The 15,776-nt window shown below is 41.7% G+C and overlaps 1 protein-coding gene across 2 annotated transcripts in view; it reads right to left on the bottom strand.

Annotated features, from left to right (window-relative positions):
- Positions 1–15,776, bottom strand: part of znf710b (zinc finger protein 710b) — a 28,923-nt gene that overhangs the window by 3,980 nt on the left and 9,167 nt on the right. The window contains exons 1-2 of one of the 2 annotated variants that reach the window (XM_004539592.3): positions 6,010–6,135; positions 2,309–3,880 (exon numbers count right to left, since the gene is read on the bottom strand). In XM_004539592.3, coding sequence (XP_004539649.1) covers positions 2,309–3,880; positions 6,010–6,054 — 1,617 coding nt within the window. In that variant the 5' untranslated portion in view covers positions 6,055–6,135. Of the gene's footprint in view, positions 1–2,308; positions 3,881–6,009; positions 6,136–15,776 lie in introns of those variants that run through there. The other variant, XM_012920852.3, reaches the window with a different exon arrangement.

The raw sequence follows: 15,776 nt of genomic DNA, 5'->3' as shown, positions 1-15,776 counted from the left end.
ACATATTTTCAGATTCAGTGTGAGTTTCACATTCCAGGCTATCTTTAAATCTGCATTGTGACTAAATTTCCTTACATTTTTTACCAAAGGAAAGAAAAATTACTGAGCAGTCAGCATATTTTTTTTAACACTTTTAATATCAGGTTAATGTGGCTGAGAGAGAACCTATTATGCTCCTATGCTATTCCAGCTTAATAATGTTATTCTTGGACTATAATAAAATAGCTTTGTATGTGTCGTAATACAAAACTATTTAAATTTATCTCACGCTGGACTTTGGTGCTGACAGCCAGCGTCTGAAACAAGCCGCTTCTTCCGATTTGCTGGCCCTTGTAAACAGAAGGGTCACAGAGTAGGTGGGCGGGGCTTTGGTGCTCACAGACAGAGCTGTGTGCTTAAGATGACCTAAGTAAAGACATCGGCTCTCACTGATACAGATCCAAGAGTATCTGTCTGAAACAACAACTAAATTATACAACTTTACCTACAAAAACAACAGCAAGAGTATAACATGCATGTAAAACAGGGTGGCCAAAGAGTCACCATCCTGCATACAATGTCAGGGCAATATTTTAATCCTGCCTGCAAGTTATTGCTCATTCCTCCAACCGTATCAAAATCTATGGCAGCCATTTTAGGTGTACCAAAGGAGATCACTAGAATACAGGAAAAAGGCCCTTTGAATCATCTTTATTCAGCTGCTGTAACGTTCTCAAACACATGCAGTGGGTCACAGGAGCAGACAACTGTCATCTAAGGCCTTGAGGCCTGTCTCAATGAATGTGCTGCTGCCTCCTGCACTCCACTCTGCAGTCAGTGTCAGTATACAAAAACCTGCGACTGAATGAGCGGATTCAAGGCTATTGCGAGGAACAAATATGTATTACGGGACACTAGTGGGTCGAGAGACAGTGTTTGTATAAGCAGACAAATCTGGCAGACTGTCCGTCCGCCCACTGTCTGCACGGCAAATGGGTTGAGCTGACGTTGTCCACCAGGGGGAGCAGTGAACAGACAACCAGCTCAAACAAGCCACAAAAGAGAATATTCTCTCTCCACTGAGAACATTCACTGCTCTCATCACTTTCAATTTGATGATGAACGTGGCTTTGGGTTTTTGTTGCCCCAGTAGAAAGCACATTTGAGCCCGTCCCTAGCAACACAGCATTTTCATTTGTCACCGTGTGGGATTTCTATCTGTCAGCTATCTTCTATTCCTTCACCCACTAGGCATGACTAAAAGTTGGGGCGGGAAAAAAAAGTCTCATTCAAAAGGAACTGATTTTAGAATAACCAAGAATGATCACAAATACAAGCACAAGGTAATCCGACGCACCTTCATCTCTCTCTTCCCCACCTGTGTGAAAGTGTGGGAAACAGCAAGGGTTGAAAAAGCGTGACAAGGAGATTGAAGGTCTTTCTAAAAATGCAACATTTGCCAGATAATTCTACTATGCTTCTAATTTCCTTTGATTTTTCACCATTTTGATTAAGTGCTGTGTTTCTAACTGCTGATGAAGCCTTTGCAAAGATTTACCAGCATTTACACAGGGAAAATGGCATCAACGAAAACATATTTCACATGAGAATTGATACTATTTGCTTAACAACTCAGACTTGGTTTTGTTGCCATTAAAAAAAAATTATTCAAGGCTAGAAACTCAAATTTCTTCTTGTTTCTATGACCCACCTGGAGTTTATTCTATTCACTGGGCAATTAACCACTTAAAGTGACTCAATATAAAAAAGAAAAATACATTTCCTCATCGTGACTTGTTGGCACTACATTATTAAAGATTTCAAATGAATGGAAAAAAAAGCCACACAGAAAAGTCTAGCATTACCATGTTGATGGAATAGTTTCTTTTTTCCCATCCATCCATCTTTTTTCTTGCACTTATCCAATTCGTGGTTGCAGGTGGGGGCTCGAGCCTCTACCAGCTGTTATTTTTTATAAGCATACTAAATCCAGGTGCTAAATTCCTTATATTAGACTGATACGTTGATTCTATTTTGACCTTAAAATCATGTGTTTTTGTAACAAGATGAATCTGACAAAGACAACAAAGGATGCCAGATAGGTGGATGCTCGTATCTGTTAACTACACCCAAGGCTTAAGGTGAATTATATATGAACTGCAGATGCAAATTATCTTTTTTATGTTAGTTTGTTTTGACTCTCTATTAAAAAAAAGAGAATCAAAGCATTCAATATTTTTGTACAAGCCAAAGGAAAAACAACCTCTCTGCCGAATACTGATCTACAGGTAAAATTTACAGCATGTGTGCAACTTGAGCAGTCAGATACCTTATGGGTGAGCGAGTGCTGACGTAGGTGGTGGAGTTGCACAAACTCCAGGCCGCACTGGGAGCAGGTGTAAGGCCTCGGGCTCTGGTGCTTCAGGAGGTGGTTCTGGAGCTGGCTACGGTAGGCGAAAGACTTATTACACTCGGTGCACTGGAAGGTGTGGGGACCCTGGTGGCTGGTCTGGTGGCGTTTGAGGTGAGCATAGGTGGGGAACTCCATGCCACATTGCGAGCACACATGGCAGCGGCCTCGTTCGTGCTTCACCTCGTGCGCTCGCAGTTCGCTGGGATAGGCGAAGCCACGGCGGCAGAAGCGGCAGCTGTAGGGCTTTACGTCGGTGTGTTGCAGCATGTGTCGCTTCAGGTGACTGGTCTGGGTGAAGCCCTTCTTGCAGACTGTGCACTTGTGAGGCCGCGTACCTTGGTGGGTTAGCAGATGGGTTTGGAGGTGACTGGGCTGCTTGAAAAGCTTTCCGCAATGTGGACAGGCATGCGGTTTGATGCCGTTGTGGCCCAGGATGTGTGTGACCAGGTTATATTTAGAGGTGTAGGATTTATCACACATGCGACACTTCCAGCGTTTCAAACCGTCTCCCACGTCTACGCAGTAGGATTCATCAATCTGGATGTTGATATCTAGCCGGTCTACTCTACGGCCACCGTGTCTACGTGGAGGCTGGGGGTGTGGAGGCTGGGGATGCTGCCCTGCCGCACTCCCGTCTGTCCACATCATACTCTGGCTGCTGTCTTCATACTCGCCCCCCATTCCCATCTCTGTAGAATCGTAGCTTCCCACTTCACTGGTCTGGAAGTAGCTGCTGATAGCTTCCTCCTGCTGTGTGGGTTTCATCATTGTGTTCCCCTGGTGTTCTACCTCTTCTTCATCCTCTCTACCACCTCGACCGTGGCCCCCCATTGGGCGCTGGGCCTGCAGTCCTCTGTGGCCCTGCTCCGGTCCCCTGTGGGCCACCTGGGGGGGAGGAGGGTGGACATGTGTGTTGGCTTGCTGCTGGTTTGTAGCTTCCCGCTCACATTCTGCACAGTTCTTGTTGGTGCCTCTCAGGGTGGCCGGATCTACTTGAACCAGACCACCTCTGGGAGCCATATTGTTCAGCATGTGGACACAGGAGGACATTCCAGAGTTCATCCCTTCCCCTTTCACGTGGGAAGAGGACATGTCACCTGCTTGAAGGCCATGACGATCGGGGACTACCATTTTCCCATCTGGATGCTGAGGCGGCCCCTGCTGCCACCGCCGCTGGCTGCAGCTTGGTTGCATCTGACCGTCTTCTCCCAAGTTTTCTCCAAGATAATCTCCGTTGGCGCCGATAAGTTGGTCTGCGTACTCGTAGTCAACTCCGTCTACTGGGGGTGCAGGGGACTCTTTTGGTTCACCAGTGTAGAAGCCGTTTGGTGCAATGGTAGCTCCGAATACTTCATTCTGGGAGATGAGACCTAGCACGGCGGCCTGGGCCAAGGACAGCACAACTACTGGATCTGTCTGTGTGCCTATGTCCACCAGCCTGGCCATTACCTTGGGCTCACATCTACCCAGGCGCCGGCTCGCCTCCTCCTGGAACAGGAAAGAGACAAACTGTTTGTAAAGAGATCAGCATTTTAATGTTTTTTATTGCCAAGTGTTGTAGAGGGGTAGGGCTGTGCGATATGACCAAAATCTCATATCCCGATATAAGACCTCTATCGTCCGATAACGATATAAATCACAAGAATTTAACATTTCCTGTAAATTCTGTGAATCTCGGGCAGCTCGACTTGCGGGAAGTGTTTCCAGCTGGGCGTCGTGGACCTGGAGTCGAGTGTTTTAACCGATTCATGAAACGATACATTTTTAGACATAAGTTGTAACGGCCGCCGTTTTCTTTGTGAGTATTTATTACACGGCGTGCTACGGGGAAAAGCCTGCTCTAACGTTTGAGTCTAAGGTTTATTTTTTAGCACCTGGCGGCTCTTTCTTAATTCTCATCCGTAAAAATCTGCATCTTTCACGTGATTCAGTTTATTTTGAAAAGTCTCAACAGGATCTTGAGCTTTATTGTGAAAGGTTTATGTGGAACATAAACAAGTGGACACGCAATGCTGTTATCATCGTTGTTGCTAAACACAACGCATAAAAACAGGCGCTTGTCGTCCGTAGTGTGGTTATATTAAATATAAGAGAAAGAGAGAACTTTAAGAAATGAATACAGCCACTACAGTGACCATCAGAACCATGAACAAATATTGCTGTAAAGAGTTTATTTTGCGACACCACGAAACAAACGATAGCGTAAAATGAGACGATAGACGTTTTTATATCGTCATCCGATATATATCGTTATATCGAACAGCCCTATAGAGGGGAACAAAAATCAAGCTCAGTGTAAATTTTTATAAAGGCAGGAAGTTATGTTTTCAATGTGAACTACTGTGCACCATCCTCCACTCCATTAAAAATGAGCTACTGAAGAAAAAAAGGTGGTGAGACTCATCTGATCAGATTATTTGAGCTAGTTGCTGACAGAGAGGAGAAAAAGTAAGAACAATTTAGATTTTCAGGAGCTGTTTATTACATCACTAGAAAGGATGCGCAAAAGCAGACATTTCCTCCCACTGAGGCAAATCTATCCCCAAATCACTCTTCCTAGTACAAGTAGTCAACCTGAATGAACAGTGTCCAAAAACAAACCTTCAGATCTGGAGAGACAGGAACTATGAAAGACAGCATCCTAATCCAACGTGCTAACCGTGTGTGTGTGTGTGTGTGTGTGTGTGTGTGTGTGTGTGTGTGTGTGTGTGTGTGTGTGTGTGTGTGTGTTGGATTAGATGGCCTACTGATCTCCACACAAACACACATTCAAGTGCAAGAAAGAAAAAAGAAAAGAAAAGAATGAAAACTGAGCAAGATTAAGAAATGAAAAAAGAATAGAAAAGCACAAGATAAGACAAAAACACTGGAGAGCAGAGTGAGAACAGAAGCAGAGACAGAGATGGAGGGAGGGAGGGAGAGAAGCAGGAAAAAGAGTGAGCGAGTGAGAGCTTAGAGCATGCAAGAGTCTAGTGAAAGGGAGGAGGGAGAGGAAAAAAAGAAAAAAAAGGAGAAAATGTAAGGTAAAGGGAGAGTGAAGGAGAGATAAGGAGAAGGAGGGGGTGGGCAGGAGGGAAGGAGGAAGGCTGAGAGAGAGACACACACATAAGAGAGGGAGGGGGAGGAGGAGAGGGCTGAGTGAAAGAGTGAGAGGGTGAGTGTGAGGCAGCAGGCAAAAGAGAGCAAGAGGAAGAAAGAAAAAGAAAGACATGTAGAGACAGAGGGAAAGGGAGGGAGGGAGAGGCAGTGAGCAACCAGGAGACAGAAGGAGAAAGGAAAATGCCAAAATGAAAGCCAGACACTCAATGAAAGATAAAAACAAAAAGTGAAGAAGACAAAAAGATGACACCGAAGAAGAGTTTGGGAGAAAGATTTTTTTTAAAAGCTCAAACAGAGATTGCGATAAGTTAATGCAAGTGGCAGCTCTTCATTTAGAATAAAAAAAGACTCCACAGAAAGGAACTTTACAAACAAAAGAAAACCAGATACAATCAAAGCATCTCTGATGGCAGTTTTCTATCTGTATCATTTCAGCTTTGCCGGGATCAAACCCACGTTGCCCACCACCTCAGCAAACTACCACTTAACATGCTACAAGCGAGAGCCAGTGAACTCACCACGCTCCTCCTGCTGTGAGGTTTCAGGTGCTTCAAGGATCTCATTCTTCAGTGCGAGTGTTGAGTGAGAATAGACTATGTTTGCCTCCTATTTATACGTGAGGGATGTGAGGAGGCGGAGCTAACGCTACCCTCCGCCTCCTTCTCTTTAGTCTTCAGCACAGTTTCGGTAGCGAGTCTGGTCGCACCAGCGCAAACACAGAGCAGACACTAAACAAACCAAATATTCTTGCAGCCAAATGAGCACGTGTGGCCAGTAGGTTTAAAAACACACGCATACACAGGCGCAGCACTGATGCACAAGGTTCCTTGACAGTCCAGTAATCAATAGGTTAAGTCACATCAAAGTCAAAAGAGGCACACACCAACAACAAAAACAAGATCAGCATCATATCCGTCTGAAATTATGGCTCCACCAAAGCAACTCGCCCTCCTTTCTTCTTTCTTTGTGTGTCATTCTTCATCTTTGTTTCTGCACATCCCTGTCTGTCTCTTTTCCTGTATCTGCAGCTGAGTTCTTCTCTGTGTTTCATCCATGCATCCCTGCGCCTTCCCCTCTGTATCTTTTCACTCTCTCATTGATCAAGTGAGGTTTACGAGTATGGGAAAGTGTTGGAAGATTGTTTCGTGCACAGTCTCGGATGCGAGCGTGTTACATGAGAGAGGAGAAAGAAGAGAGACGGTGAGAGAAAGAAAGAGATGGAAGGTGACTGACAAGGAGATGAGCAAATGGATGGGGGGGCAGGAGGAGAGACTGAAAGGAAAGAATACTCAAGGAAAAGAGAGGGGAGGGGGGAGACAGAAAGAGAGAGAGAAAAAGAAAGGAGACGGGGGGATGGGAGCAGAATGCGGTAAAAGAAAAAGAAGCAATGAAAAGTAAAAGAATAGCACGGAGATATTATTCTGCTTGAAATTATGCATCAAACAGTCCCATGGATCACACGCACATGCATACACACACACACACACAAAATGAGCTGCTGATTGACGCCTGAGGAAACGTCAAAGTTCAAGTGTGAAGAACTTTCATCTCTTTTCACGTCATCTGACGACCACGGCACCTTCAGTGAAATGGGATGCGTGGAGAGATCAGATAGATGTTGAGCGGCGAGACGGTGGCCTCACGGTCCACAATGGTCATGCATATCCTGCCAATGATGAAAGCGAGACAACGCGAAAGCTGCAAATTATGGAGCGAAATGAGAAAAAGGGCGACAGACATATAAAAACCTACATTCAGCATAGTGTCTTGTATGCACTTTGCAGGAAATACTTTGCACTGGTGTATTAGTCCACAAAGACTGAGGACTCAAAAAACTATTAGTGTTATTATCAACCAATCTGTTATTTTACTGATTCACGTAAATAGTGGGCCTAAGGTACCAACCTCGCTGTTTTTGTCAATAAAACTCTGATCACAGACACAAACGGGTCTGTCAATCACTTAATCATTTTTCCAAGAATTTATTTAAATTTTAAAATATGCAAAAATCTCATGAGTGAGTCAGTGGATGCTGCCAAAAATAAATCAACAGATGACTGTAATTGTAGACACTGGAAGACATTATTAATGAGTGTTTGAGCCAAAGCAGTGTTTGCTCTAAAACATACTGTGGGTACACAACATTCATTTCCATAAAAAGTGACAATCTTTCCTTCAATCAGATCAATCGCACATCACCCCCCTGTCGCAGAACACGTCTACAGAGACTGAGTTCACTCCAAGTACAGCTACTGTGTTTTTTATGAAAACCTAAAGTGTTACCCCTTTTCATGCCTGTAGTTTAGCTTTGATAGAAATTCTGATGCCTGACCAATACTAGATTTTTTGGTTCAGATAATTATTGAACTATCCACAAACGCTATTTACAGCACAGATCCATCCTGCCCTGCATCAACAGTTCAGGCCAGGTGACGTGAAGGTGTGGGGGATATTTTTTGATACACTTTGGGCCCTTTATTACCAACGATTATCATTTAAACAGTATTAAAGAGTACTGTTACCATGCCCATCCCTTTGTGACCACCACACATCTTCTGATGGCTGTTTCCAGCAGGATAACATGACGTGTCACAAAGCTCAAATCATCTCAAAATATCTCAATCTTGTTTCTTGAATATGAGAATAAGTTCACTGTACTTAAACGGTCTCCACAGTTACCAGATCTCAATCCAACAGAGCACCTTTGGTATGTGGTGGAATGGGAGATTGCTGTCACGTATGTGCAGCAGACAAATCTGCAGCAATTAACGCCATGATGTCAGTTTGGACCAAAACCTCTGAGGAATGTTTACAGCACCATGTTGAATTATAGCAGTTCTGACGGTAAAACCTGGTACTATCAAGCTGTACCTAATGAAGTGTCTGGCTAGTGTATATACTGTATAATAGGCCAATATCAGCTGATAATATCAGGGGACCAAAATATCAGTCAGGCTCTAATGAAGACACAAATATGCAAAGTTGAGAAAAAAACCCAAAACATATTAGGTTTGATTAATTTATTAACTGATTAGGCAATCAAGACAATATTAATCAGAAACAAGACTACAACAATGTTCCTGATAAAAATCAGCATATTTTGGTTCTCTGCAAAATGTCACCTTGGACTCTAAAGGAACTGGGAACAAATCTTCCCACAATTTTCTGTAAATTAACAAATTTAACACTTCTGTGATTACTCAAGAACATAAAAGGTCCACAAGAAATAGTTACAGACGATCCATCATTTCCCATATTTTTGTTTCCCTTATCCCTTGTTTAAGTAAACTGCAAAAGGTATATTGTGTGGATATGCTTCAAGTATGTCTTTTTTATATGCTGCCATAATAAGCTGATTTCATATTATTCATTCCCTGCCTTAAGTTCAATTTATGTTTTAGAATAATCTTCAATGAGCAGGTATTATGGTGCCTCTACTTTGAGCCTCACTGATTTTCATGCTTTTATTTACCAAATAAAACTTTCCAAAAATAGTTAACTTTCCCTTTGGTCACGCTACAGCACACTTCCTGTCAGTCACGCAACGCAAGTCAAGCAGAGAGGATCATGGCATATAGTCTAGTCTTTATGTAACATTTTGCATACTTTTTCCACAGTAAGAATTAATGCAAGATTGTGTTGCTCATTTAAACTTAAACAAAACCATCAGTTACTTTAAAATTACTTGACTTTGGCTTTACATATGCAAAGAAAAGTATTAGCGATACATATTTGTCTATGAAGAACAAACTAAATGGATGATTTCTGAATGCAGTTTTACAAAATGCAGAGGGGTGTGACTTCTGCTTCAGCTAGAACTCCTACTCTCTTGGGCCCTGTTCACAGTTCAAGCATTTAAAAGCAAGATGGTCAGAGGCAGGGAGACATGCTTAAGGAGAAATTGTGACCTGAAATAATAAGAAACCAAACCGTGAAGCCAAATAAACTTACAAATGAAAAAGGATGCAGTACATATACAACACAAAGGTATGTAGATTTGGAAATGCCAAAACACTTGGGAAAGAGTTGCAGAGTCTGCATCTTCCAACCTCTTGTGCAAGCTGTATTCTCAAGAACGAATGAACACTTTTTTTCCTGTTCAGCAACAGTCGCAGTTTCCTAAAGATAAAATCAAACGGCAGCAGGAAGTGAAATCTGACCAAACGTGGCTTCTCCCATGTATCCTGCCAGGTGTCTGTCTCAAATGCATCCAGACTTGATGTGGATCTGGCTATATTCACATAAAAGACACAAGGTGGGACAGAGCCAAACATGGACTGGACAGATCTCCCTGCCTTTGACCTACAGAGCCTGTCAGAGAGCCACTGAAGAGCCATGGCTATATTTGCTAGCAGTGATCTCAACTCCACATTGCTGCTGCAAATCTGTGGATCCACAAGTTTGCATTTTAAGAATTTTAATGCATCTTACCTGCGATGATATGATACTTTGGCAAATGTACTTATAACAGTGCTGTCAAATCAGTTAATACTGGTAGCTACACTAGCTACAGCTGTGTTCTTACTAAAGCAATGTGTATTTAAACCAATACCTTTCCTACCGTAAAAACGAATAGTGATTTTCATTAATTTTTTGACAATCTCATTAATTAAAAAAAACAACAAAACAAAAAACAGAGAGAGAGAACCAAAGATCCAGTAAGAAGGAAACTGATATAATAATAATAATAATAATGTGTATGTGTTAGCCCCCATAGGGAAATAGTTCCTCTGCATTTAACCCATTCACCCAGTGAAGCAGTTGTTGACCGATTTGAGCCACGAGCTGTAAAGTCATAGCAGATTTTAAAACTTAAATTAACATGCTCATCATCTGACTCCAACAACCTTAATAACTATAGGGCCATTTCCAGCCTTTCATCCATTTCCTGTGTTTTGGAAAGCATAGAGGCATCACATCTTCAGACCCACCCAAGCCATTTCAATTCCATTCTAGACATATTTGGAGCAGCTTGTTAAAATCACCACTGATCTCCTCACACTAGAAACCTGCTTTCTTAATACCCTCCTCCTCTTTGACCTCAGTGCCACTTTTTACATTCCGCATTCCAATATTGGCCAACAACTGGTCAATATTGGAATCAAGGAGACTTTCTGACATAAATGATTTTTTCAAGGCAAGACTTACAAAAACAAATAAGGCTTTTCATCAGCCTCTGTCACACATGGTATCCCTCAGGTATCTTTCTGTGCAAATAATGAATTTATCTTCTTTATCTTGAAAATATTTTCCCCCCCATCTCACAAAACAGTTTAATTTTTATGCTGACGACAAACAGCTTTGTATTTCTGCAAAACCCAACACCTCTCTTCCCCCTTCTATCCTCGCCATGACCTACAGGCCATCACCACTGGGAAAATAATCAATCAGCTCAAACTAGACATCAGTAAACGTGAAATGATCCTAAATCAAAAGTCTATTTTTTGTTGTTTCTATAGGTGGTTCTTAAGTCCACACTTTTGCAAAAAGTGTCAAAAGTCTTGGAATCATCTTGAAATACTCTTCCTCTCAGGTTCAGCCTTTTCCCTCTCCAATAATGTCTCAGGTTCAGCCTTCTTCCACCTATGTAACATTTCGAAACTACACTTGTTTCTTTCTCAACTCAGCACACAAGTTCTGGTTCACGCCCTGGTCACCTTTCGTTTGGATTATTCCCTCTATGCCATTCTCTCTGGGCTCCCCAAAGAATTGCTTAATTGGTTCCAAATGGTACATAACTCTGCAGCAAGAATCATCAACTGCACCAAGTCCACCGATCACATTACACATAATCTCACCCAGCTTCATTGGCTCCCCATTCGCCAATGCATCCAATACAGATTCTTCTCCTCACTTTCAAAGTGCTTAATGATTTGACAACCCCAGTGTCTCTCAGACCTTCTTCATCCTCACACTCCTTCATATACTCAGCTCAGCTACTCTACCGACTGTTCCATGTATCAGACTTAACACCACGGGTGCCAGAAGCTGAGGTTCGCCTCGTCTTTGGAACACAGCATCGCTTCACCTCTATCAGCTGGACTCTGACAGTTTCAATCACAGAACACTTACCTGTTCAGATCAGCATATCAACTATAATCATGTTTGCTTGTTTTTTAATATGTTTTACATTCAGGATTTTAAATTTCTCCTAATATTACTTTTGTTGTTAATTTCATGCTGTAAGATGACCTTGAGTGTATTGAAAAGTGCCAAAATAAAATTATTGTTACCACTACTACGTGTACTGTCTGAGAGGTTATGTAAACAGGATTATTGTTTGAACATTTGTCTTTAATGTGCTTTCTAACAGGTTTTATTCTGATGATTTAGCCAGGTCAGAATAATACTCCTCCTCTAAACTTTGACAAACACTACATGTCGTTCATGTACAAAAAAAGAACTGGTGCAGACTAAAATAGCTTCTACGTACTCAAATATATCCTCCTCCTATATAAACAAAAACAGATCAGTTGTCCCATAAAACCACAGCAAACCATCAATGGCTGCAGCTCCCAGCTGTGCTGAAGGAGCACATCATCTCATGAGGCCACCCTAAACCTGATAGGTGAGGAAAGCACCTGGTTAATGTACTTTATGTTCCATTGAGGACGATGACTGGCAGTTGGGGTCGTTTTGGAGTCTAGCAAGTAAGCCACTTGTTGAATGCTACCGAAGAGAAGCAACCACTACAGTGTTTGGGGTAAAAATGGTAGATTCGGGCCAGGTCATTACAGGAACTACGCGAAGAGGAGTACGGTAAATGGCACCACAGATGGACGAGTGAAATAAGAAGATAATGTGCAAAATGTGTGTGACTGGGAAGGAGAGTATTGTGTTCAAGGTGTAGGTTTTATTCTAGAAATATAATTGTTCCCCTGCCTAATGGGTTCGTTTTTCTGTGATAGAAAAAAAATGTTTTTTTTATAAAGTTTGTATCATAAATGTCATGGAAGTGTGGTAAACAACAAAAGAGAAAGAACATGGAGGAAAAAGAGAGAGGGAGAGAGGGAAATGGCAGAGGACAAAATGGGGGCGTAATAGAGGAAGCAGAGGGAGAGAGAAAGAACAGATGATTGCATGGAATGAAAGAGGGATTGAAGGGGGAGGGAGGGGAGGAGATAAAGAGAACAGGGATGGGAGGGGGAGTGAGTGAGTGAGTGAAATGGTGGAGTGAGAGAGGGGAGAGAGAGAAAATGAGAGGCACCAGTGGGGGAGGGGAGGATGTAGAGGGAGAGGAAGAGAGGCAAGAGAAAGAGAGGGAGAGACAGAAGAGCGAGACAGAGAAAAGATGGGGGGGGGGGGGGGGGGGGGAGCGAGAGAGAGATGGGGCAGGGAGCAACGTGAGAGCGAGAAAGAGTGAGAGAGGGAGGGGCAGTGTGCAACGTGAGAGAGGAAGAGAGAAAGAAAGAGAGGCAAAAAGGAGAGGGAGGGGTAAAGTATGATGGAAACCCAGAGCGAGAGAAGAAAAGAGAGAGCGAGAGAGAGAGACAAGGAGGGAGGGAGAATGAAAGAGAGAGAGAGGAGGAAAGAGGAACAGAAATAGGGGGAGGGGAAGAGAGCTGGAAAGAGAAAAACAGAAAAGAGGTAGAAAAAAAAACAGGGAGCGAGTGAGGGAGAACGAGCACAAAACCCATCTCACTCTGTTTTGTGGTTTCACAAACATGGCTGCAGCAAAAGAAGAAAAAGAATGGCATGTTGGTGTTCACAAGGCCACACAAACACACACAGTAGCACAATAGTCCGACAGCAGTTATCACCTGTGTTAATCACTGTGGGGTAAAAACAGCTGCATCCAGGTATGCCATGATGTGTTCACAGCCCTTACTAAAAAAGTCTTTACACAGTACTGCGGAGCGGTATACGAAATGTACTCAAATCCATGATATACATTTCTCAGATACTGTTATATCAGTGAGTGGATTAAATGGAGCACTGTGAAGGGTACTGAAAGGAACCTGTATGAATTGCACATAATTCTAATCATATGATACAAAACAAAATACAACACAACAACAATTACATCTCAAGTGACTGGCTAGACATGTAGCATGAGGGTGTGCTAACAGCTGAGAGGGGCTCTGCTGCTGCTTTCAATAACATTAAAGAACAGATGAAGAAAAGAGCAGAGATCAACCAAAATAACTTATGACTAAGACAAGATGTTTTTTATGGTTAAAAAAAAAAAAAAAAGACACGTGACCTCATTTACCTGTGATCAAAGCTCACCCATATCGACGGGTAACCAGGTGAGGAACAGACAACATAGGCTAATAACTACAATTTTCCTGATAACAGAATAATCTGTGTCCAAAAATTGAGTTTGTTACAAAGCTACACTTCACAGCTCTCCTGTAGACACACTAACAAGCGTTTAGTCAACACACGAGGAAACAGAAAGTGGCTTTATGGATGGATGGGAGTGTCATATCCAACCCTAAGCCCCGTGACAGACTGGCGACCTGTCTGTGGTGTAGCCTACCTTGTACCCCATGACAGCATGTAGCATCATAAGGACTGGATCTATAGCCAAATTTTTGTCACCATGAGTGGACTGCTTATTGCTTTGATTGTATGCATAGGTGTAGTGATGCCCAAATGCACTGAAACGACTGTCACAGTTATGAGAATGCAAAGTTTGGGGAGGAGAGTATTTAAATAAATAATACATGATTTTCAAATATTTGTGGCAGGCAATTTACTGCTAAATGCACCATATTTAATAAGAAGCATGCCTTATTTTGTGCCTGATGTAGCTGTGAAAGTTGCTGCCAGGAGTGTTAATTTATTTGGAATGGGGGTGGGGGTATCAGAACGAGAGCATAATTGACATGGATGGATTGCTCAATGCTGTGAGAAGTGCTACAGCTGGCTCTGTTCTATAGCTTCCCCCCACCTAAAATGTAAAGCCACACATTTTACTGGTTTTCAGTAATGCAGTTTTGGGTTTTTTGGATGAAGGAAAAGCAGAGCTGAACTAAACTTAAGACGGGGGCCATGACAGAAGATTCATACAAGCAGCCAACTTACGTTTATTCAACAGGTGGAAAACTCAAAATCATTTTCATATTTGAAGGAAAATGGTACACAAGTGAATCTAAAACTGATGTTCAGTCCAACAGATGGCAGAATTCAAAAGTCACATGCTATTTTTACCAACAATTAAGGGAGAGGGAAAGATTCAAAGTTAAGGAGGGAGGGGGCAACTAACCCACAGAAAGAATGGATAAGAGACAAGGAAGGTAGTAGCGATGTGTGACAATATTTAGTAGATAATGGTCAGACACACAAGCTGTGCAGAGTGAGGTCTTCCTTAGCCGTTCCCATATTCTGTCTAGCAATTATAGCTATATAATGCATGCAAACCACTGAGGTTCATGGTCTTAGAAACTGCCAACTCAAACAAGCGTGTTTTTTTTAAGGTTTCATTTCTTTTTTATGACATTAAAATGTTACATTTTCTGTATTGTCCTAAAAGAAAAATAATAGTGTAAACCTACCAAAAAAAAAAAGTTCACTTTTGCCAAAATAACATTAATAATAGTGTGATATACCATGAAACTGCCTGACTTAAGAAATAATGCAAAGAAAATAATTTTTTTTTTTTTTTTAAATGCTGCAAATGTTTGTTTTGTTGAATAAAAAAAATTAAAAATAAAATCACCAAAAGTGTAGATCACATTAAAACCAAGGCTGTGCATCACGTCTAACCTGAGAGAATTATGAACCTCTACCTTTTGCATTACATTCTTCAGCACAAGTGTTTATCCAGGAATAATAATTGCTATGTGCTAACATTATAAACTGAAGTGATATTAAGGCAGTAAGGTACACGGAGTATGAATATCTGTTTGACCATCTTTTTGCTGTTTGTGTGTTTTTGTCTGCACAGGGAAGTGTAGAAAAATAAAGTAGAACTTTTAGAACAAGAGGAATCTGAATTATCTGTTTGGATTTAATAATAGTCTGACATAACCATTAAAAAAAATTAAATAAATAAATAAATCGTAGCACGTAAACACTATAAAATCAACATGGCAGACACGATTAGACAGCGACCGAGGCAGCTGGTCTGGTGTGGAAAATCACGTAAATAATTAAAAAAAATTTTAGTTATATAAAAGTGTCACTGGTATCAGTATTAGTTCAAAAATAAAAAGGTTCCAAAATCTTGATTTTTCACAATAGTAACATGGGTCTCATTCTCAACATCAAATAGGAACACTTAAAAAGGGACACTTGCCAAAACATCTAAAAGCACCAGATAAACATTATTCATTTGATA

Source organism: Maylandia zebra, linkage group LG1 (assembly GCF_041146795.1).
Source record: "Maylandia zebra isolate NMK-2024a linkage group LG1, Mzebra_GT3a, whole genome shotgun sequence".
NCBI lineage: Eukaryota > Metazoa > Chordata > Actinopteri > Cichliformes > Cichlidae > Maylandia > Maylandia zebra.
The sequence above is the reverse complement of the archived record's forward strand: the minus strand, read 5'-3'. Positions and strand labels throughout refer to the sequence as shown.